Source organism: Chenopodium quinoa, unplaced genomic scaffold (assembly GCF_001683475.1).
Source record: "Chenopodium quinoa cultivar QQ74 unplaced genomic scaffold, ASM168347v1, whole genome shotgun sequence".
In the NCBI taxonomy this organism is placed as follows: domain Eukaryota; kingdom Viridiplantae; phylum Streptophyta; class Magnoliopsida; order Caryophyllales; family Amaranthaceae; genus Chenopodium; species Chenopodium quinoa.
The window spans coordinates 1,634,327-1,655,796 of NW_018744069.1; the positions used below are offsets into that span (position 1 = coordinate 1,634,327).

A 21,470-nucleotide genomic window follows, 5' to 3' on the forward strand; every position below is an offset into this window, starting at 1 on the left:
AACTCAAATCATGACATTTCATTAATGATTGTTCGTGAATTTTTTAACATTCTTCATCAACAAACTTGCTTAAGGTGAATTCGTATTACAAGGATTAAAAAAAGGAAATAAAACAATCATTTTGACTTTGGTTCATTGTTTTAATGTTTGGCAGAAAAGGTTCAAGTGAACGCCCTAAATTTCTCGTGATACACATTACTAGATCATCTTCCACATTCGCATACTAGTCCAATCATGGGTGACAAAGCAGCATTGGAGAAACTTAGAGAGGAACTCCAAAACCTAAAGGCCGTACGAGAAGAAGATGCCCAAATGAAGGCTCATAAAAAAGCAGAAAAGGCTAAAATAAAAGCAGAAAAAGAAAAAGATCACATTCTGCAAGAAAAAGTAAAAGCCGAAAGAGTATAGGCCTTGGAGAAAACTTGTCCTTCGAGCTAACTCAGGGAATAAGTACTTCAATTATGAGCTTGCACCACAACCTAGGGGCAAGACTTTCCTAGAAAAGTTCTTGACTACAGAATTTGCCAACCTTTAAGGTTACAGACAATCTTTGGACTCACTTAATGAGCTTTATTGGTATTATGGCATTGAAAGGGGTTGAGCCAAGCCTATATGCATGTACTTTTCCTCTTTCATTGGACCTAAATGCTAGATCATGGTTTTATAACCTCGATGCAAAAAAACTTCCACTTGGAGTGACGTTGTAAAAGCATTTTTAACCTAATACGGAGATAACATTGAGCTCACAACTACCTTGCGCGATCTCGAATTGCTTAAGCAAGGGGAAGAAGAAGGCTTTATTGACTTCTTTTCTAGGTGGCGATAAAAGGTTTCTCTTATTCCACAAAGACCTCCGGATTATGAACTTGTCCCAAAGTTCATAGACAATATGTCTCCACCATACAAGTGCCATTTACAATACCTTGGTTTAGACACATTTCAAAAAGTCTATAATGTGGGAATATTAATTGAAAGGGACTTGATAAATGAAACCATGAATCATATAGATGGACTTGATTTTTAGTGAGGATTTCACCTACGTCGAAAACAAACAATGCTCGAAGATGCAATCTCAAGAAGTTGTCAACAATTCAAGATGTAGCACCCTAGGTCTTGTTTTGTTTCTTTCCTTTGTTTTTTTTATAGACTAAGAGATTCATGCTGTCGAATCTACTTATTTTTTACTCTCATTAATTAATGAATACAAAATATATTTTCAAGTACGTCTATCTTGTTATCTTCTCAATCTCTTTATTGTTATTGACTTGAATTAAATAAAATGTATACATATAAACAGGCAACATCAAAATGCATACATACTCAACATTTTAAGAATCTTGATGAGCTTTGGCTTACAAGATGTATTGAATGAAAAGAGGCCCATCTTAGGCCCACAAAGAAAGGATATGATGATTTCACCAACAAAGGAGGCAACTTGAAACTCCATAAATGTGATCCCATGTTCTTAACCGTAGAGAAAATCCATCTTTTTGGCAGCCCTTTTGAGCCTTGTCAATTGAGCCTTAGTTATTCAACCTATATTATTCCACACCTTGGGATGGGAATGGTGCAAAGATACAAATAGGAAATTGGGGGAACGAAACATAAGAGGGGGACACAAAGTTAGTCTAAACCCAAAAGGAAAGATAAAATCCAAAAGAAAAAAGAAAAAATCCTTCTAAACCCAAAACAAAACTTGTCGAAAAAAAGAGATAATGAAAAAAAAAAAGAGAGAGGACAAGGAAAAGGCACCTAATGTAGGACGTTGCCACACAAAGCAGAAGGGTTTTAATTTAAGAAGCACCAAAAGTAAGGGATTTTGGGAGTATACTTGAGTTTATCATTCTTCATAACCCCAAGCCTAGCCACGTTACAACCTTGGAAAGGCCCTCCTTGAGGTAGACCATAACAATGTACCAAAATCATCATTTCATTAAAATATGGCCAATCTTAGGCCTTTGCACATATGGACCTACTATTAAGTAGTCATGCCCATATATAAAATGCATGAAGTGTTGAGTTATGATTACAAGATCATGTATAAATAAAATTTGGATGATTTGATAGCCATTGGCTTAATTACATCATGTTAGTAGAGCAATTGAATCAAACTAAATTCGATGTTTTCCATATCTTTGGCCAAAGAAAAATGAGATGATTATCACTTTAAAAAAAAACAATCATCTTATTTTCTTTTAATAATAGGGCCATTTATTACCAAGGTAATTCAGGTTCTATATACCTTTCCTAGTAAGAAAAAGAATTAACAAAATAAATTGATTTGATATATCGACAGCCTCGACGTCAACTTTAGATGTCTTTTACAACTCTTGAGAATTGGTATTTTCACTTGTCATGAGCAACTAAAATGTCCGCCTACGTGGGATATCTCCATCTTCTCTAAGCGAGGAATATTAATTGAACATGATCGCTACATGAAAAAAATGATCGTTATCGCTATCACATGTATACCTCACTGTCAAGTTATCACGATGATTCAAATATTAAGTCAATAATCCTTGCTTTTCGAAAACATGTCTAATTTTCTTTCTTTATGCTTCTATGGAAAGTTGGATTCCCCTTCCTTTTTATACAAATCCGTCTTTTTTGTTCATTTCTTTTTTAGGGGGTAAGTCGGGATGATCCCTCCCATTTGGCAACTAAAATACTAAAAAAAATAGTATAATTTTTTCGCTTTTTGCATCAAACTAGGGGCTAAAAAGCCAGGACATCCCCACTTCTCTCTATTTACAGATTTGAACATGCTATTTATGCTACGAAATTAATGTCATGCAAAGGTTATTACGAACCATCTTAATAACTTTAAATGACGAAGGGAAGAATACAACTTCCTATTATTTGACCAAGATAATTACTTATTTTACTTGATCAAACAATTCATTATAAACATATGCAATATTCCACAAATTAAAAATACAAACCTTGGGGCTTCAAATAAACATGAGAAACATCCCCTAGCATATGTATACATGAAATCCAAAAGTCACCTAAGTCTACACTTGGGTGCTTCAAATTAAAAATATAAGTCTCACCTTAACTTTCATTTTAAAATGAGACTATATTTTGGAAAGTGATTAGAACAATTTAATAAAACATTCATTTTCAGACTATGGTTCTTATTTAATTGAAAGAATTTCACTTTCAGTTAGCAAAATATGACAATGATGACAAACACTAAAAAGTAGAACATAAACAAAATTAGATATACAAAAATTTACTCACATTTTCATATCTTTGTTGAAATAAGTTTCAAATTACAACTTACCTTCATCAATCTTGGACAAAAAAGTCACACTTAATTACGAGCTAGACTTTTCTTTCCATTTTTGGTCCAGTTTTGAAAATAATATGATTAATATTTTTGCCTACTAGAAAAATTTTCTTTTCAAAACAAACTATTGGACCCTTTTCAATTTTTGAATTCTTATTCGAAACAACGTGTTTCTAATACTTCTGAATTAGAGTTTAGGCCCATAGCTTGTTGTAATGTAATCTACAAGTGCATTACTAAGTTGATTTGTAATAGATTGAAGAAGGTGCTCCCTGTGATTATTTCTCCTAATCAAGCTGGTTTTGTGGAGAATAGGCAGATTATTCACAATATCTGCAACATTCAAGATTTAGTTGCTCATTATAGGAGAATGAATGCTTCTAGTAACTATCTGTTGAAGGTGGATATTAAGAAAGCCTATGATTATGTGAAATGGGAATTTTTGGGGGAGATTTTGCAAGCATTAAATTTCCCAGATAAGCTCATTCTTTGGGTTATGACTTGTGTTACCACTGCTTCTTTCTCTTTAAGCATTAATGGTAATCTGGAAGGGTTTTTTCATGGTAAGAGGGGTTTAAGGCAAGGTGATATTATGCCACCTTTGCCTTTCGTGATCTGTATGGAATACCTATCAAGAATTCTGAAGATGGTGGGTGAGCATAAGAGTTCCTCTTTTCACTCTAAATGCAGATGTTTGAAGTTTAATCATCTAGTGTTTGCTGATGATTTAATTCTTTTCAGCAAAGTTGACAAGAGTTTTGTGGTGATGCTTATGAGAATCTTAGCTACTTTTGCTTTTGCTTCTGGTTTGGTGGCCAATAATGATGGGAAGTCTAATATTTAATATTGCAATATGAATCCTAGTGTTAAGCAGGAAATCATTCAGAATTCTGGCTTTAAGGAAGATATTCTTTCTTTTAAGTACTTGGGGGTAAATGTTGGTTCAAAGAAGCTAACTAGGACTGATTGTTAGGTGTTGATTGATAAAATCACTGCCAGAATTAGATCTTGGGGTTCAAGGACCTTATCTTATGCCGGGAGAGCTCAATTGGTGAATTATGTCTTGCTTACACTGCACTCTTACTAGACTAGTATTTTCATTCTGCCTAAGGTGGTTTTGAATGGTATCATTGCTGTCCGCAAAAATTTTCTTTGGGATGGTAAACCTATTTTTAATAGGACTCCACCTATAGCCTGGGATATTGTATGTAGAACCAAGAGTCAGGGTGGGTTAGGGATCCATGATTGCCAGACTTGGAACCTTGTTACTCTTGGGAAATAGATTTGGAATGTAGCAACAAAACAAGATAGTTTGTGGCTAAGGTGGATTAATCACCTTTATATGAAGAATAAGAGTTGGAAGAGAGTTCCTTGTGCTAAATCTGCAAGTTGGAACTGGAAGCAGATCTGACATTTGAAGAAATGTTTTAAAAAGGGCTATACTGGTCAGAAATGGCTTGTAAATGAGAAAGGATATACTGTTGCAAGTGGTTACAGATGGCGTAGAAACGATTTGCCTGAAGTTCCTTGGTGTGAGTGGATTTGGAATAGATTACATATTCCAAAACATAGATTTCTGGGGTGGATGATCATGTGGAAAAGAATAAGAGTGAAGAGTAAGTTAGCTCAGTATGGCATCATTGATGAGACAAATTGCCCTTTCTGTGCAGATCATGCTGAGACTATGGATCATCTTTACTTTGATTGTCATTACAATACTGAGTGTTGTAGTATTATTGGCAGAAGGTTGGGTATGCAAAATCCTACTTCTCTGGAAGACTGTAATGAGATGCTACTAAAGGTGTCAGGAAGATTCAAGAGAAGAGTAATGCAGAGTTGTTATGTTGGGTTATTATATGTTGTGTGGCAGCAAAGGAACAAGTCAGTGTGGGATAAGTGTCTAGAAGATCCTCAAAGAGTGGTGCAGAATTTGCTCTGTGACATTTATAGAAGAGTGATGCAGATTATGCCTTTGAAGACTAGCAGAAAGAATAGGGAGTGGGTCAAGTCTCTTATTCAACAACTGTTTTGTTTGTGTGTGTTCAGTTTTGTTTATATGGGTGTAGTGGGTTTTAGGGGTGTTTGTGTGTTCCCTTGACTAGGGAAATTTGTTTTGTTTGTATCTTGGTTTACTTTTTTTGGTGATTAATAAATTTTTTACCTTATTTTAAATAAAACATGTTTCTAATAAAAATAGTATTAGAATTTCCTTTCTGAATTTTTGTTTTCTCAAAATAAATAAATTTTCAGATTCTCAATAACCGTCTGGATAATACATGTATATACATAGATATTTCCAAAAGGAATTAATTAAGATTCGACTTCTTCTTGACTCCAACTTGTTCTCGCTTATTGGCTAAGGGATGGTAAATGAATCACCTACAAGACCAAAATCAAAGATTGACAAGAAAAAAGAAAATATTTGATGTTCTAAATCAACTTTGAAGAATAAAATCACCGCAATGATCTTTACAAACGTTTAGACATTAGGTAACATTAATAAACCTTAAACACAATTGTTTTTAGTCTATAAACAAGCAAAAAACTAACTTGCTTTCTTCAAAATAACTTTAACTAAAATTTGAAAGCCATATCACTGTCCTAAATATTTCAAAACGAAAAATAGGATACATACACAGGTCCATCTCAATATCATATGAATGGCCTAAACAATAGCAAGTCATTAGAATTTACCCCCAATTGGGGGCTCCAAGACTTGCGAAATAGAAAGAATGCGCATAACCCAACACATGGGGGCAACAATATCAACAAAAAAAAAACAAAATGAGATATTCATGCCATTCGAGCTACTTTCGAGAATCGCATAAACTACAAATGGTTTACGTAGATCTCGAGCCTTATAATTTTCAAATGAATCAAAATGATATAATAATCATGTTGTTCCTTTGAAAACTAAGTTTGCAACTAAACTTGGCCATTAAACAGGTTACATACTAGAGCCATTTTCAAGTTCAACTTCAAAAACTAATCTTAGTGCATAATTGTTGTTTTAATACCTCAATTTACTCTAGAGATTAGAGACTATGACTAGTATAGAGCAAAAGAAACAAAATCATACTTGCTCATACGAAAGTTTAGTACTCAATCATTAATCATTAAAATTGTATCAAGACACATTATTAACATAAGATAAACAATTTCATGAGTTAGAATGTAAACAAAAGACTCCTAAATTCTAAATTAAGGAGTCTTCATTTAAAATTATTCTCCATTGTTGCACGCATTGGAATTTTGCAAGGAGGATAACACCTACTTTCTCGAGATTCAAAAAAGTGACAAAATTTGAACTTAAAAGAAAGAATTCAAATGTAGCAAGAATAGATGAAAAATTTGAACAACATTTTATTTTTCCCATACTTATTCTAATGAATGACCATTGTTACTAGAATTAGCAAATTTCTTTGTTAAAACTATCAATGGTAAAAAAACGGTTTAAACACACTAGTTTAATCGTTTCCAAGATCCTACTTGTTATCATAATAAGACAAAACACAGGATTTGTAGACCCATTTCAAGCAACATGAAAGGGTCTAATTATTGACAACAAGAAAATCATCGAAGTCACCCAACACTGGGGCTACAACATTCGAAAATGTAAAATGGGGGCTTACAAACCCGAAATTTAACCAAACTACACCAGTTCGATGAGCTCTTCAAGAATTCCCTAAACTAACTAGTTTTGTGCAAATCTTGAGATCACAGTTTTATAAGTGAATAATAATAACCGTCGGTTATTTTTATCATTGATAAAACCAATTTTGAAACTTACGCATGAAAAAAAACATGAGTCGCAAGAACAAATTAATGCTATTATAAAAGTTCAAAATTTCATTTTTAATTTTAATGCATAATTGTTGTTCTAAACACTTAAATTTACATTAAAATTAACATGTATAGTCCATGTGAGCAAAACAAAAGAGAAATAAAATTCAAGCACAAAGTCAAAATTAGAACAAAAAATATATATGCTTGGCATGCTCATACATGATCAATACTTTGTCACTTTACATGAAATTTGTTTCAATATATTGCTTAAACATGTCACAACGACAAACAAACAAATTCATGAAAACAAGTTGAATAAAAAAACCCCCAAATTCAAAATTTGGGATTTAACGGTTTGAAAATCGCCCAAATTCAGTCAAGAATGAACGAACTATAGCAAATATGAATAAGGGACGAGATCTACTTTCTTTAACTTCGAAAAACAAGAAAATCCTAGCTCTTTAGAGAGAGAAAGAAGCGAAAATCGTGAAGGAAGGAGAGAGAAAGAGAAATGAAAAATCTCACTCAACGATTCTCTTTTTGCTGACTTAAATGTTGCGTGCAACTAAATTAGTTGCGCGTGACAGACCATCGCAACTCAGAACGATGCGCGCACCTGGCCAGCGCGACCTACTGAGTTGCGCGCGGATACTGGTCACTAAAATGACCGGAATCTTGATTTTGATCCGTTTGATCAATTTTCAACGATTTTTGCTCGTCATTAGACGTAATGGGGCGCAAATTATCAAAATCATTTAAATTGATTTGCATTCTGTAGTTTATTTTCTTCTTTGTTAGTTTTTTCAACGATAGTGTTAGTTTACCACTTCTCACATCTATAATTGCTCCTTTACTGTTAAGGAATGGTCTACCCAAAATAATTGGGGTTTGCATATCCTCAGCCATTTCAAGAACAAAAAAATCAACAGGTATACAAAATTTACCTACTCTAACAGGAACATCCTCTAAAACACCTAAGGGATATTTGAAAGAACGGTCGGCCATTTATAGAGTAATTTTAGTAGCTTTTAATTTACCCATATTCAACTTGGAACACACAGATAACGGAATAACACTAACGCTAGCACCCAAATCACATAATGCATTATCAATCATTAGATTGCCAATATAACAAGGGATAGAAAAGCTACCCGGATCTTTTAATTTAGGTGGAGATTTATTTTGAAGTACGGCACTACACTCTGCAATGAAAGCTACTGTCTCTACCTCACTAATAGACCTTTTTCTTGTCAATATTTCTTTCATAAATTTTGCATATGCAGGAATTTGTGTGATTAATTCAGTGAAGGGAACTGTTACCTTCAAATCTTTTACCATCTCCAGGAACTTACCAAACTGCTTATCCAAATTTGTTTTCAGTTGACGATTGGGGAATAGAAGTTTGATCATTGGCTTTGGAGCATTATTGCTCTTATCTAGAGTGGCCACCTTCTCTAGAGTCGTATCCTGCAATGTAGAATTAGATATGTTAGTACTATGCTTTAGCCTTGCGGGGCTATTAGCTACATTTTCTGGTTTAACGGAATCAAGATTAGCATTATTTATTAAAATAGGTTCATCAACTCTGGGCATAGGGGGCCCTTCATAGTTTGAACCACTCCTTAGGGTAATTTCATAGGCTTGATCCGTAGGCCTAGTCGATTTTGCTGGCAGAGCTCCCTGTTGGCGGGCTTGTAGAGTAGCGGAAAGTTGAAGCGGAGAAGGAGTGAGATGTGGAAAATCTGTAAGCTTTGGTTGTGAGTAATCACTAAGCTTCTTTGGAGCCGTCATCTCTGATTCTGGATCTGATGATACCTCTGAATCGCTAGAACTAGTTGGTGGATCGCGATGATTATTATTATCACCAGAGTCCGCCAGAATTTGCTTGTAAAGGTTCTTATGTCTATGGAAGGATCAATCGATCTCAGGATCGAATGGGATGTACCCTGATCTAGAACACCTGGGCATAAACAAAAAAAACTAAAAGAAAATATGAGATTTGCCTCAAAGAACTAACGTTCTCTGAGACAAAAAGAAATAACCTAGACTACAAAAATAATCAGAAACAAAAATAAAACCGTCTCTTCGGCAACGACAACCTAGACTACAATGAGTAAAAGGATCTAGGGCATAAGTTCACCAATAAATAATTTTCCAGGGTAGAATATAATAATCATTCATCAATGCATACATTAATCAGATCATAAAGGGCTTTCGCTACGTATTACAATCACACAATTAATTTACCGGTATTAAATCTCATCTTTCGAATCTCGAATTCACCATTTATAAATTAATCTGCCTATTGAAACTAGACCTAAACATTAATTCTCATCTGTCGAATCTCGAACCAATATTGTTAAACTCATGCATAAAAGATCTGCGCAAATCTAGTCATAGAGCATTAAATCAATCAATAGGAAATTAATCTAGCATTGACAATCAACAACAATAAATTACCACTTCATATTATTTATGGATCCCCACAAATCCTAGAATAGAACTACTCACACATAATAAAAACTAAACTAATCAAAGCAATAGAACAAGACATGATCAAAGCAATAAAATAAATAACTAAGATCAAGAGAAGAGAAATCGTTACCAAAATAAATCTAAAAGCTAAGTAGAGAGAGAAAATCTAAGAAAAATGATTAAGAGAGTAAAGAAGAGAGAGTACTAAACTCGTTTTACGGAGAAGTATTTATACTCCGTAAGAATCCTAAACTAAAACAAACTTAAACGTTAGAATTAACTTCTAATAACAACACGCGCTCGATCGGTACGTTTCCTTAGGTACGTTTCTCGCGCCCGGCCGGGCGCTTCTTCGGGCGCCTTCCCTCGCCCGGCCGGGCGCGCCTCAGGGCTCCAGCCTTTTTGGCCGGGAGGCTCTCTTGAGCCACTATTTGGACTATGATTGGGCTCTAATTCTTCGGGCCAATCTGGGTTTCCTTTTTGGGTCTTGAATACTCGGTCCAAATGCCCCGGTATCACATATAGTGAGCCCTTAATCACCGGTTTGATGGCTCTAACCGGACCTGGGCTATAAAAACTGGTCGTGCATCTCCAATGCTCGTAATTGCTCCATAATAAAACAGGAAAATGCTCTTAAAGTGCAAATCCCTGCAAAAGTCAACCAAAACTACGAAAACACTAGAAAACACCAATTAGTAATAAAAGTGGCTCTAAAGAGCCAATAACACTACTAATTATGACCAAGGGACGGAGGTAAAATACTATATAAAATAGACGCATCATGTTGTCATAAGCTCTTATTCCTTGTGTCGAGTGAGACAAGCAAGTCTTCGTCCCTTATTCCTAACATCCTCATAGTTTGTATTAAGCAAACATTAATTGCTAACCCATTATCGACAAGAGTCATTGGAACATTCATTCTCTTGCAGACTACTGTGCTGTTTAAGGCCTTATTGTGTTTGTCACCTTCTAAGGAGGTAAGTCCTAGTCAGAAAAGGTGATTAGATTGATGGAACTCTGAAGGTCACTCATGAGAAAACTAGCTACTTTAGCCAAAGCATCCATAACTGTGATTCTATGTTCACGAGATGTGGCTAGTAGTTTTCATACGTTGATTTTGACCATATTCTTTTTAATTTGTTTGATAACATCGTTGTCTTTTATGATTAGTATGGAAACTTGTTGGGTAGTAAGGATAGGTTGTGTAGTGATGGGAGGTTGCACTATCCTTAATCTTGTGAGAACATCTATGGGTGAATCTTCTTCATTCCAAATGTCATCTACCGGGTATATTGTAGAAAATGGGGTTTTTTCCATACCTTTGAGGTAGACATCCTCATCATCACTTTCCCATAATCCGTTGGTGCTATCATCCCTTTCTGGTGGGATTTGGACCAACTTCTTATTTTCAATCAATCTTTGGATTAAATACTTTAATTTAAAACATTGTTCTATGGTATGGCTTCCTGATTGATGATATGAGCAATAGAATTTAACCTGTCCTTTTTAACAATTTAAATTGTCTTGGTCCGAGAGGTTTGATCTTTATTTCCACTCTCAAAGAGCATTTTTAACATGTTTGTATTAGAAGTCCCTATTGGAGTGTAAGACTTGTCACTCCTTTTGGTTGTTTTGACGACTTGGAGGGAAAATGGCTTTCTTTTAGTAGTCTCTTTAGGTGTCGCCTCTTTAATATTTACGTGATCAAGAGCCTCATGACATATGACTATTGCATCCATTACCAGCTGTGGGAGGATCCATACTTCCTCTTTTGTGGCAAGCCGTTGACTTGTAGGAAGATCACTCATGGCACAGAAGAAGGTTTCCTCCTCTTCCACGATCGTATATGCTTCTTTGACTGGTTTATTAGGGGATGATGGGTCAATATCACTTTCTTCATTAAAAATAGTGAAAGAATCTTAAAGTGGGGTGCTATTGATGCTTGGCTTCTTACTTGCGGGAGGCAATGGAAGTTTGTTTCTATCAATCAGATCTTGAATAGAGTCCTTTAGCTTCAAACAATTTTCAATAAGATGGCCCCTACCTTGATGGTATTTACAATGTCAATTTGGGTTCCAACTAGCTGTCCTCCTTTCGATTAGTAGATCTCTAAATGGTTAATGGGAGTTATAAGACCTTTTGCAAGAAGGGGATCAAATGGGGTGTCATAACTCATGCTAATAGAAGGTAAAGTTGTTACTAAATGGCTTCTTTTGTCCTTGATTATTCATAGAAAGGACTTCATTCAGATTAAAGGTGCTAACGTTTTTCGAGTGGGTAGTTTTTGAAGAAGAAGGATTGTCATTCTTTTTTCCTTTCCAACTACTTTTGGAGTTGTTAGCAGCTTTTTGCTTTGCAAAGTTGTCCTCGATATTAATTCTTATGTCATAAACGACCTTGAAAGTATTCAAATTACTTTGATATTTGAGATGCTTAAAATATTTTTATTGGAGGTTCTTAATGACATTCCTTACAGATTCTTTCTCACTAGGCACCTCAACAATCTTAGTAGAAGTTTCCCACCATTTATTAAAGAAGGATGTAAAACCCTCATTCTCTTTTTGTTTTAAAATTTCATGTTCTCTATGGTCAGCTCAACTTGAATGTTACATTTGCACCTATCAATGTAAGCGTTTACTATCCCATCCCAAGTAGAAATCTTTTCTTTGTCAAGAGAAAAGAGCCATGGTTGGAAAATAATTTCAAGAGATAGAGAGAACAAAGAGTGAAAGACTTTCTTATATATTAATCCCTTTAATGTTCATTATGGTTTCAAAAGCGCTTAATTGGAAATAAGGATTTTCAGTAGGTTTGAAACTAGGGATGTCGTAGGCATTAAACTTCTGCGGAAGAGGGTCCTTATCCATCAATACCCCTTGAGATAATCTCCTAGAACTTTTAGTCATTGGAGAGCCTGTTCAAGCTTTCCTCCATTCGTTGCATATGTTTCTACTTCGCAGGGTCATTGACTTGAAGAGCCATAGCTTTCACCATTTCAGTTACACTGGCCAAGTCTTGCCTAAGTTCATTGGCATCTTCTTGAATTTCCATTATCCTCTTAGATTTTTTCTTTTGAAGGATCAGCTTATCAAAAGCTGATATTTGAACAAAAGCATTGTCCTTGATTAGACGGCCTTCTCTTCTTGACCAAGTACTGTAAATTAAACCATTTATTTTGATGACTTCACTCAAATTAACTTTGTATCTATTGGTAGGGGTGAAAGTAATTCGGATTAAATCCAAACCAAACCGAAAACAAACCAAAGTAGTAAATTGGATTGGATTTTTTTTTTAGTTTTGTTTAGATTGGATTGGGAAAATAGAAAAATTTTATTTATAGTTTGGATTCAGTTTTGGGTTTTTAAATACCAAAAACCGAATATAAAACCAAATTTTGGCCCAAATATTGCACATAACTACATAAGCCCCATCCCCCTAACCGTTTTAGCTGCCCTTTACCTCTAATATAAAAGCAAAAAACCCTTAAGCCCTTTCATTATCGACCTCTCTCTTTCTCTCTCCTCGTAGTCTTAGTTTCTTTCTCTCTCTTCTTCGTCCTCTTCTTCCCTCTTTCTCATGCTCAAATAATATCATCTTCATCTCTTCTCTATTTAAACGAAGGCAACCACTGTCGCTACTCCGACCACTACTTCATTGATATCGTCTTTAAGTATCCTAAAATGGGCATTCATAAAAATTCCGTCAAGAAGTAGGTGAAGAAATTACGGGTGAATGGTGAAAAGCTTAATCAAAGTTGTATCTTTAAGTTATTTATCCTAGGTTTTCATTTAAGTTTCTTTTATTTTATAGATTGTATATTTTAAATTTTTTGGTAAAGTTAAGTACCGATAGATCTAGAATTCTATATGAATGTTCATGGTGTGATATTATTTGCATGTTAAAATAAATTTTGTGATAATATTTTGACACATTTAGGCCATTATGTTGTTAATAATTTGAAACAAATTTATATAAAATCGATAAATGTATAATCGAAAAAAGGCAGATCTATAAAAATTAGCTTAAAAAAGTTGAAAATTCAACCCTAAACTCTTGCCCCCAAAAATTTTGGTTTGGATCGGTTTATTTTTTGAAAAATGAATTAGATATGGTTTGGATTTGTTTTGACTGAAAGTAATATGGATTGGATTCGGTTTTAAAAATCTCAAATAGAATAAATTCGGTTTCGATTCGGTTTGGGATATAATCCAAACCAAAAACCGAACTTTCACCCCTAAAAATAGGGTGCATATTTTTTGGAATCAAGTATAAGGTTTAAACAAGTATGGTTTATTTGGAGGATTAATATCCTACTTCCCCCCTCCCCTAAAAAAATGACGGAAAACATGTGCACACAAGACTCTGTAGACATGGTCAAGGTGAAACATACATGAAGTGTGTACTTTTAATAGTGAGTGAAAGTTGCAAGTTTAACTCATGTCATGACCATGGTACTATGTGCTTAGGCTCAATTAATGACTAAATATTTAATCTGTCATTTAATAAATTAATTAATTAGACTCATAGTGAAGACTCGAGCAAGAAACAAGATTGTCGCCAAAACAACAGGACTGTCTCCATACGCCAAGACCCAGTGTCATGCGACAATGCTGTCGCATAACCCTAGACTCTAGTGTATTGCACCACAAGCCAAATTCTAATCCATTACTGGAACATTAGTCTGGATTTGTTTCTAGTATTTTACTCTAAAAGGAAAATCCTATAGTCGTATTAATTCGGGTTCGATCAATTTACTTAGACTCATATTAATTAATTAATTAAGCAAAGTCCTTTAGTCATTAATTAGTTTATTTAGACTCATTCACAAGTCAAACAAAGAGTTAGTGTAAGCACACATAAGTTATGCACAAGAAAAGAATGCACAAGTAGTCAAGTAAACACAATATGATGCAATGAGTAGGTTATACCAAATCATTGTGAGTCGCTTGGTGTGAAACCTAAGCAAAGCATCATCAGGAAGTCAGCTAAAATATATGTTGAAAATATTTTGCCTTAAAAGCGATAATAAAGAAGATGTTCTATGGAAAGTTCGTTATTGAACGTTAATGATTGTAGGTTGTCAAGTTGAAGATCTCAATCATGAAAATGAGTGGGGAGCCATCACTTGGACAATAAATCCTAAACCACATATATTCCATGACACTCTCAAATTTTATCATCTTATTATGAAAGTGATCAGTAATGAAGATGCTAAGATTAGCACAGTAATTACAACTAAACATATGCAATAAGTAAACGATAACATCCACAAATTGCGTGAAAGAAATCAAGCATATCAAATATAGGTATGATTTCTATGAATGTTTTATGAAGAGTATTGCGCTTAAAAAACAGTTGGGAAAACCATTTATCATAAGATGAAACATTGTGAAGTTTCATAGTGGAATAAAGTATTTCCTAAATATTCCACAAAACTATTTAATTGTGGTTTATAATTAAATAATGAGTCCATTCGATTTTAAAGAATATTTAAAATAAGGTATCAAGACAATGTCTTGGATAAAGAAACACCTATTAAGTGAACATTAAATATCTTAATCGAAAATTATCCCTAATCAAGGTCATTTAAATGGTGGACGATTAATGACCAATTGAGATTAGTGTACGTGTAGTATGATTTATAGCACCGTTTCTTGTGCTACGAAGACATAAATCATTTGCATGGGTATTGGTTTAGAACCATACTTGATCGACCTATAAGAATAGTTTAAAATATTCAAAATCGTCATAAGTATATTTCTCATTATTACTCTTTTCCTCGACCATGAGTATTGTGAGGTCTCTTGTTTGAGTACTAGTCCGTTTTGATGTTGGTCAAACGTCTGCCATACATGGGGATTATATCGAAGGCAATCGGGCGGCTAGGTCCTCTTAGTAAGAAATGCTACATTACAAGACTGAGAATGTCCCCCTACTAATAATAGGGAACATGTCTTTGTGTTTACAAGGCCTCTCGAAGAGCGAGACTATGAAAATGCATGGCCGTGCTTAAATAGATTTTAGAAATTATTTGTTTATTGACAGTTAAACTCGGATTTTGAGAAACACTTCTGGACGTAATAGGGATGACGAATAATTTTACCCTATAGTTCATGAAGAGACAATAAGTGACATAGGAAAAGGGCTATACACTAAAAACTCACTGGTCCAGAAGGACAAGTGGGAGATTGAAATTAATGGCATCCTTCGAACAAGTATATTATTCTAATAGTGGGTTCAGAATTATTAGAAAGCTAATATATTCAGTAAGGTCAAGCGACCGGAATGTCTGGGTGGAGGCTGTTTTCGATCAGTAATATTAATGCATAATTAATATTACAACTTAATCTTAACTGAACCCTTAGGGTCACACCCAAACAATTAATGAGCCGAAGCGACAAATTAATTTGGAAGAAATTAATGAGTGGACCGAGTAATTTATATTTAGACGTTGGAAATTTGAGCTTGGAGCGTTGAAACCGAGCGTCGGAGAATCTCAAATGTCGAGACAAAATTTAGGAATTGGCGAGATGGGAAAATGCTTCAAGTAACAAGTAAAAACCCTAGCCACGCAAAAACAGGGAAGCACGCCAAATAGGAGCGTGCCACGTGACAGAACACATGGCACCACGCCATAAGGCAGCGCACATGGCAGCCATCAAGTGGCAGTGTGCCACGTTGGCAGCGCGCCATGGTGGCACCTCATGTAGCAAGGCACCGTGGACCCGGGTGACGGTTCATTGACACGGAAAAAATAAAGTGGCCCAACCGAACCCAACTAGGGGATCAAGTTTAGGTGTCACATGGTTAGCTCACAATGCATGTGAGTTGCCTTGGGGACCAAGTGAGAAAGTGGTCTCACCTTACCATGTGAAACTTGTTACTTGTTCCTTGGTTTATTTAACTAAGGGTTGAATTCATCAATCTTTTCATATGGGATCTTTTTGTGAAAAGTCCCGCATTAAAAGATGAGTGGAATTCACAAGGAAGATTTGCTTATAAATAGCCAAGGCATGGCATGGGATTGTTCACTTGAGTAAGAGTTGGAAAAGGCATCACTAGTAGTGAAAACCTTTGAACTCAAGAGTTGAAAAAGGCATCACCTTTGTGAAAACCTTTGAACTCAATTACTCGGGTTTCAATCGGGCCTTCTAACTCCAAAGCATTGGACCTAGTCGGTGTTCGAGTTGTGGTTGGATCATCGTTTGAGGTCGTCGTATTAACGAGGCTTGCTTTCAAGTAAGAGCCCTATTTGTCGGGCGAAGCACGCGTCAAAGGTATATTTATTATCTTAATCTTGTCATTAAGTTAATTATTTTTGTAGTTTTATTTATTTCGAGTGCGGTCTTGAGTTTTGGTTTGTTTCCACATTGAGTCGGACTCACCAAACCTCAACATGTGCAGCAAAAATGCATTCAAATTCTGAGGAATCTGACACCGAATAGGCTAAGTTGGTTGCACGGGAATGGGAGTTAAAGTACGAGAAGTCTGCCTTACACAGGTCCTGGCCGTGTTGGTATGTTTGGAAAGAGAGTGGCTAGAGAATTCATCCGACATTGTAGGGGTGGAAGCCATGTGAGATTGAGCAGCCCGCTCCCTTCGCTTGTGCCGGATGTAATCCCTTGCATCCTTCCAGCATTTAGAGGGCTCAAGAACTTCCCTCTGAGGATGTTTGGCCTACCTCCCAGCCAACTGGGTTCTCTCAGGGAGCCTTGACATATTCGTTCGTGGCACCCAAGGAGTCCGACCACGCAGCCGGTGAAAGGGAGTGTTCCTAGCATCTTTAGATCAGTATTTGTTGCCTTGCTCTGATTTCTTCTCTGAGAGCCGTCCTCCACCCTTCTAGACGGGTGTCTGGAAGTGGACAACCACTTTTCTTCTAACTCCTTTTGAAGCTTACTCAAAGCCACTTTTATAGAGGAAGTAGTGACTGGTAGATCCTCGGCCTCTGGAAATGTGGTGATTAAAGGATCATCAGAATTGATTCTTGTGGTTATATCTTCTATATGTCCAATTTGACCAGGTCCAACATTAGGTGTCTGACCATCTATTGCAATTACGGACGATTATCCCCACATACGGCGCCAAATGTTTCGGGGATTTTTTGGATTCCCTCGGGACACTAGTCATGTACTGCTGGCAACGAGACTTGACAGTTACAAAACAACGAATATTTCGTGTTTTGGGTGTTTTTGTCCCTCGGGAGAGTTACGTCACAAAGATTGGTCCGGCTGAGTTGTACCTAGAAAACAATGGAGACTCCGGGTGGTTAGAGCTCCGCCTCGATGATCAAGTTAGTAACTTTAAAGAGAATAAAGAGTACGGAAATTTAGGTGGGGATCTGTTTGGATTCCAAGCTCAGGTGTTTCTTTGATGAGAAATAATGTAGGTGTAATAAATGATTGAACGTGTCCCCAAAATGGGGAAATATCTCCCTATTTATAGGTTCATTGGTGGGAGTGCCCCTATCTAGGTCATTTGACCTAGGTTTTGGTGGGCTACGCCGAATTACGGCGCTTCTTGGTAAGGCCGCCATTTTAGAATCTATCTGAAGGAGCCACGTGTCAAATGGCTAGAGGGCCACTTGAGTCAGTCTGATCTTGCACGTGGCCTTCTCTTATTGGGACACCTGTCTATGGTAATTTTTACCCTAAACATTTGCCCCTCACATGGGTCACGTGGATGTCACGTCGGGCATGTGACACGTGTCCACCTATCACAGGTGAACAGTAACAACGTATAGTAAAATTTAAATTTCAAACGGGGATGCCCCTGTTTTCACCTTCTATAAATAGAAGTTTACCCCCACCCTTTTTTCTCTCACTTCATTTTCATTTGACTTTCTAGAGAGAGAAAGAGAGATTTTTAGAGAGAGATTCTGTACTTTCGTCTGTGTCAAAGTTATTTGGATTTCCGCGTGCTGACGTTGCAACACCCGGTTCACCGTTTGTAGTTATTTTCAGATTTTTCGGAGCTAAAATAAGGTAACTGCCTGTACCATCTTTAGCTTTTCTCTTTTTCAACTTGTATACATTCTTTCTCCACCTGTATACATAGTTTAGAAATAAAAATAAGTTCTCAATCCACACACTTGGCACTGCCTAGGACACTCAACCGGTCCCCAGAATGGCTGAGTCTAGAACAGGGGGTGCCTTTTCTGGACTGTCAGAATCAATGTGCTCATCTCCGAATTACTCCCTCTCTACGTCTGTAAAGGACACAATGGCCAGAATGAAACAGACGACCAGAGGTCCAGGAGCCGGCGCACTATGGCAGTGCCAGCTAATGAGATTGTTCCGGATGGGGAACGTTAATATTTGGAGGAGAGCGGCTCTGATGAAGAGACTCCCTCTACTTCCGGGAGCTCAGGCGTACGAGAGGGAGGTGGTGAGGAAGCCGCCTCCTCTAATGGATCCGGCGATGATGAGGCCGGTGAAAGGTTAAGGCCGAAACTTCTGGCTCTAACCAGGATAACTTTGCGGCTGACTATCAGCAGCCGCCTAAATTCGCTGACAACCCCAACCCTAAAAGGATTAGAATGCTGCTGGGTGACATTGCCCTGTTAAAGGTTGGTTTTAGGGCTTTCAAAGAGAAGCACCCCTTTGGAAAGGGGTGAGATATTATGGTCCCGCCTGCTGACGCAGTAATGGCATGGGACGATGACATTGATAATGCAGACCACTACTTTGTCTGCTACGAGGCGGTCATAGAAGCCGGCCTCTGATTCCCCCTCCATACCGGGATTAGGAAAATCCTAAAGGGGTATGATCTGGGAGTTTGGCAGCTCACCCCCAACTCATGGGTTAAAATTTTTAGTTACATTGTCGCATGCGAGATCCAGAACATAGCTCCTAGCTTTTCCGCCTTCGCTCATATGCATTACTTGAGCAAGGCACCAGGCGGTCATGGGGCATGGTATACTCTTTCCACCTTGCCCCAGCATTTGATGAGTTTTATTTGATTTCTTCTCCAACTCAGAGACACAACCGGACACTACGCCGGTACAACACGTAACCAGCTCTTCTGGGCAGGAAATGCTTTCTCCCGGAGATATCTACTAAGGGCCGGGAGAAAATAATGGAGCCGGGTTTCTTTGAAACAACTACTGAGCCCATGGGGGATGGGACTCATATTATAGTTCCAAAAAACTGGATCCCCCACCTGGACTACTTCACGGACGAATGCTTCTTGTCCGCCTGTGGGTTAAGTCCCATGTTTCCCAAGGGTAGATCCACTTACATCCGGAATATTTGTGATTTTTTTTACATTACAAACTTTCCATAATTTCTTCTAACTTTTATTTTATTCTTGCAGCCGACGCCTTGAAGATTGTTGATCCGGCCAAAACTCCGGCTAAGTCAGCGACGCTACTACGCAAGGAGGCTGCTATTGCTAAGAAAGTAGCTTTAGAAGCCAAAGATTCCAAGAAAGGCGGCGTAAGACCGCCTGACTATATATATATGTATATATATATATATGTATATATATATATGTATACATATATATATATATATATACATATATATATATATATACATATATATATATATATACATATATATATATATACATATATATATATATATATATATTTTACAAAGGCAGTTTGCCGGTTGGGTATACTTAACTTTTTCAATTTGCAGGACTCTACAAAACGTGTGCCACGATCCTTCTCCAAGCTTTTCTAAAGGCAAGGAGAAGATCTAGAAAAGGCTCCGGCTGCTAAGGCCGCTAGAAAGGACCCTCCACGATCAAACTCTTCTTCCAAAACCGATCGTCCCATGACCGGTGGCAAATCCCTTGCTGCAATGAAGATTCTGAGCGAAGGCTCAGAGCGTTCGCAGCAGAAAGCGTCGGATGCATCCACGACATCGAAGGGTGGCCCGCCACCTAATGTTGCAGCCGGTGCGGCAACAACCGGGGAGGATGAGGCTCCTAGGCCCAATCCGGAAACCCAAGGTAAGGGAAAGATTGCAATACCTTGGCCACTTAACTTCATGAGAGTTAAGACCAAGGTAGACCTCTCCGGGGGTTCAGTCAGCAGCCGGCAACGGATGAATGCTAACTATGCTGCTTCTTTCTCACAAAATACTTCTACTTTTGGTGTAGATCTTACATCCGACGAGCCAAATCTTGCTTCTTTCGCAAAACGAATGGTGAGGACCCTCACCCGGTCAGAGAAGAATTCAATACCTGATCAGCAGGTAGTGGACTTCGACTAGATAATGGGCCAGCAAGTTGAGGTTAAGAATCCTCACCTTAACCCTGACCCGGTCAGAGAAGAATTCAATACCTGAAGAAGTCATTATCCGGCTGTTCTTTTCTCAGGTAATGCTGAGAGTGGACTGACTCCGAGGGCCCTTCAGACGGAAACAGAAAGAGGTAAATGACGCCAAACGGAGGGCCCTTGAAAATCTCAACTCTGCTGAATATGCTAATTATATGTGTGATTTAGAGATTAAAGCAGTAGAGTTGAAATAGGAGGAGCTGATCCGGAGCTTGAGGGCTGCAAATGATGAAGCCAGCAGCCTGGCTAATGACCTTGAGCAAAAACTAAAGGATGCTCAATCTGAACTCAAGGCATTAGATGATGCTGACAAAGAAAACACCGAACTCTGGGCAGATGTCTCCCGACTGGGGGTCGAGATCGTCAATCTGCGGAACAAGCAATCGGACGAGATCGCCTAGGAGCAAAAACGGCTGATGGAAGAAAATGAGCGGGACAACGCAGCCCACCTGAAGATCACTTTGAGCCTCCTCTACCGGGATATAGACTTTGAAGTCTATAAAGTTAGGTATGATTACGCCACTGAGGTGTATGATGCCCAAGTGCTGGGTGAGGCTCCTCCGCCTCGCTTCCAAGATTGGGTTGCCGAGTAGGGATATGAAGTCTCGGACACAGAGGAGCCGGCGGAGG

The 21,470-nt window shown here is 37.4% G+C and overlaps 1 protein-coding gene across 1 annotated transcript; it reads left to right on the plus strand.

Moving 5' to 3' along the window:
- The first annotated feature begins 3,662 nt into the window (after positions 1-3,662).
- On the plus strand, positions 3,663-4,136 carry LOC110691165. The gene has a single exon (XM_021868084.1). It carries the CDS (start codon positions 3,663-3,665, stop codon positions 4,134-4,136), a length of 474 nt encoding a protein of 157 aa, XP_021723776.1.
- Positions 4,137-21,470: the final 17,334 nt, after the last annotated feature.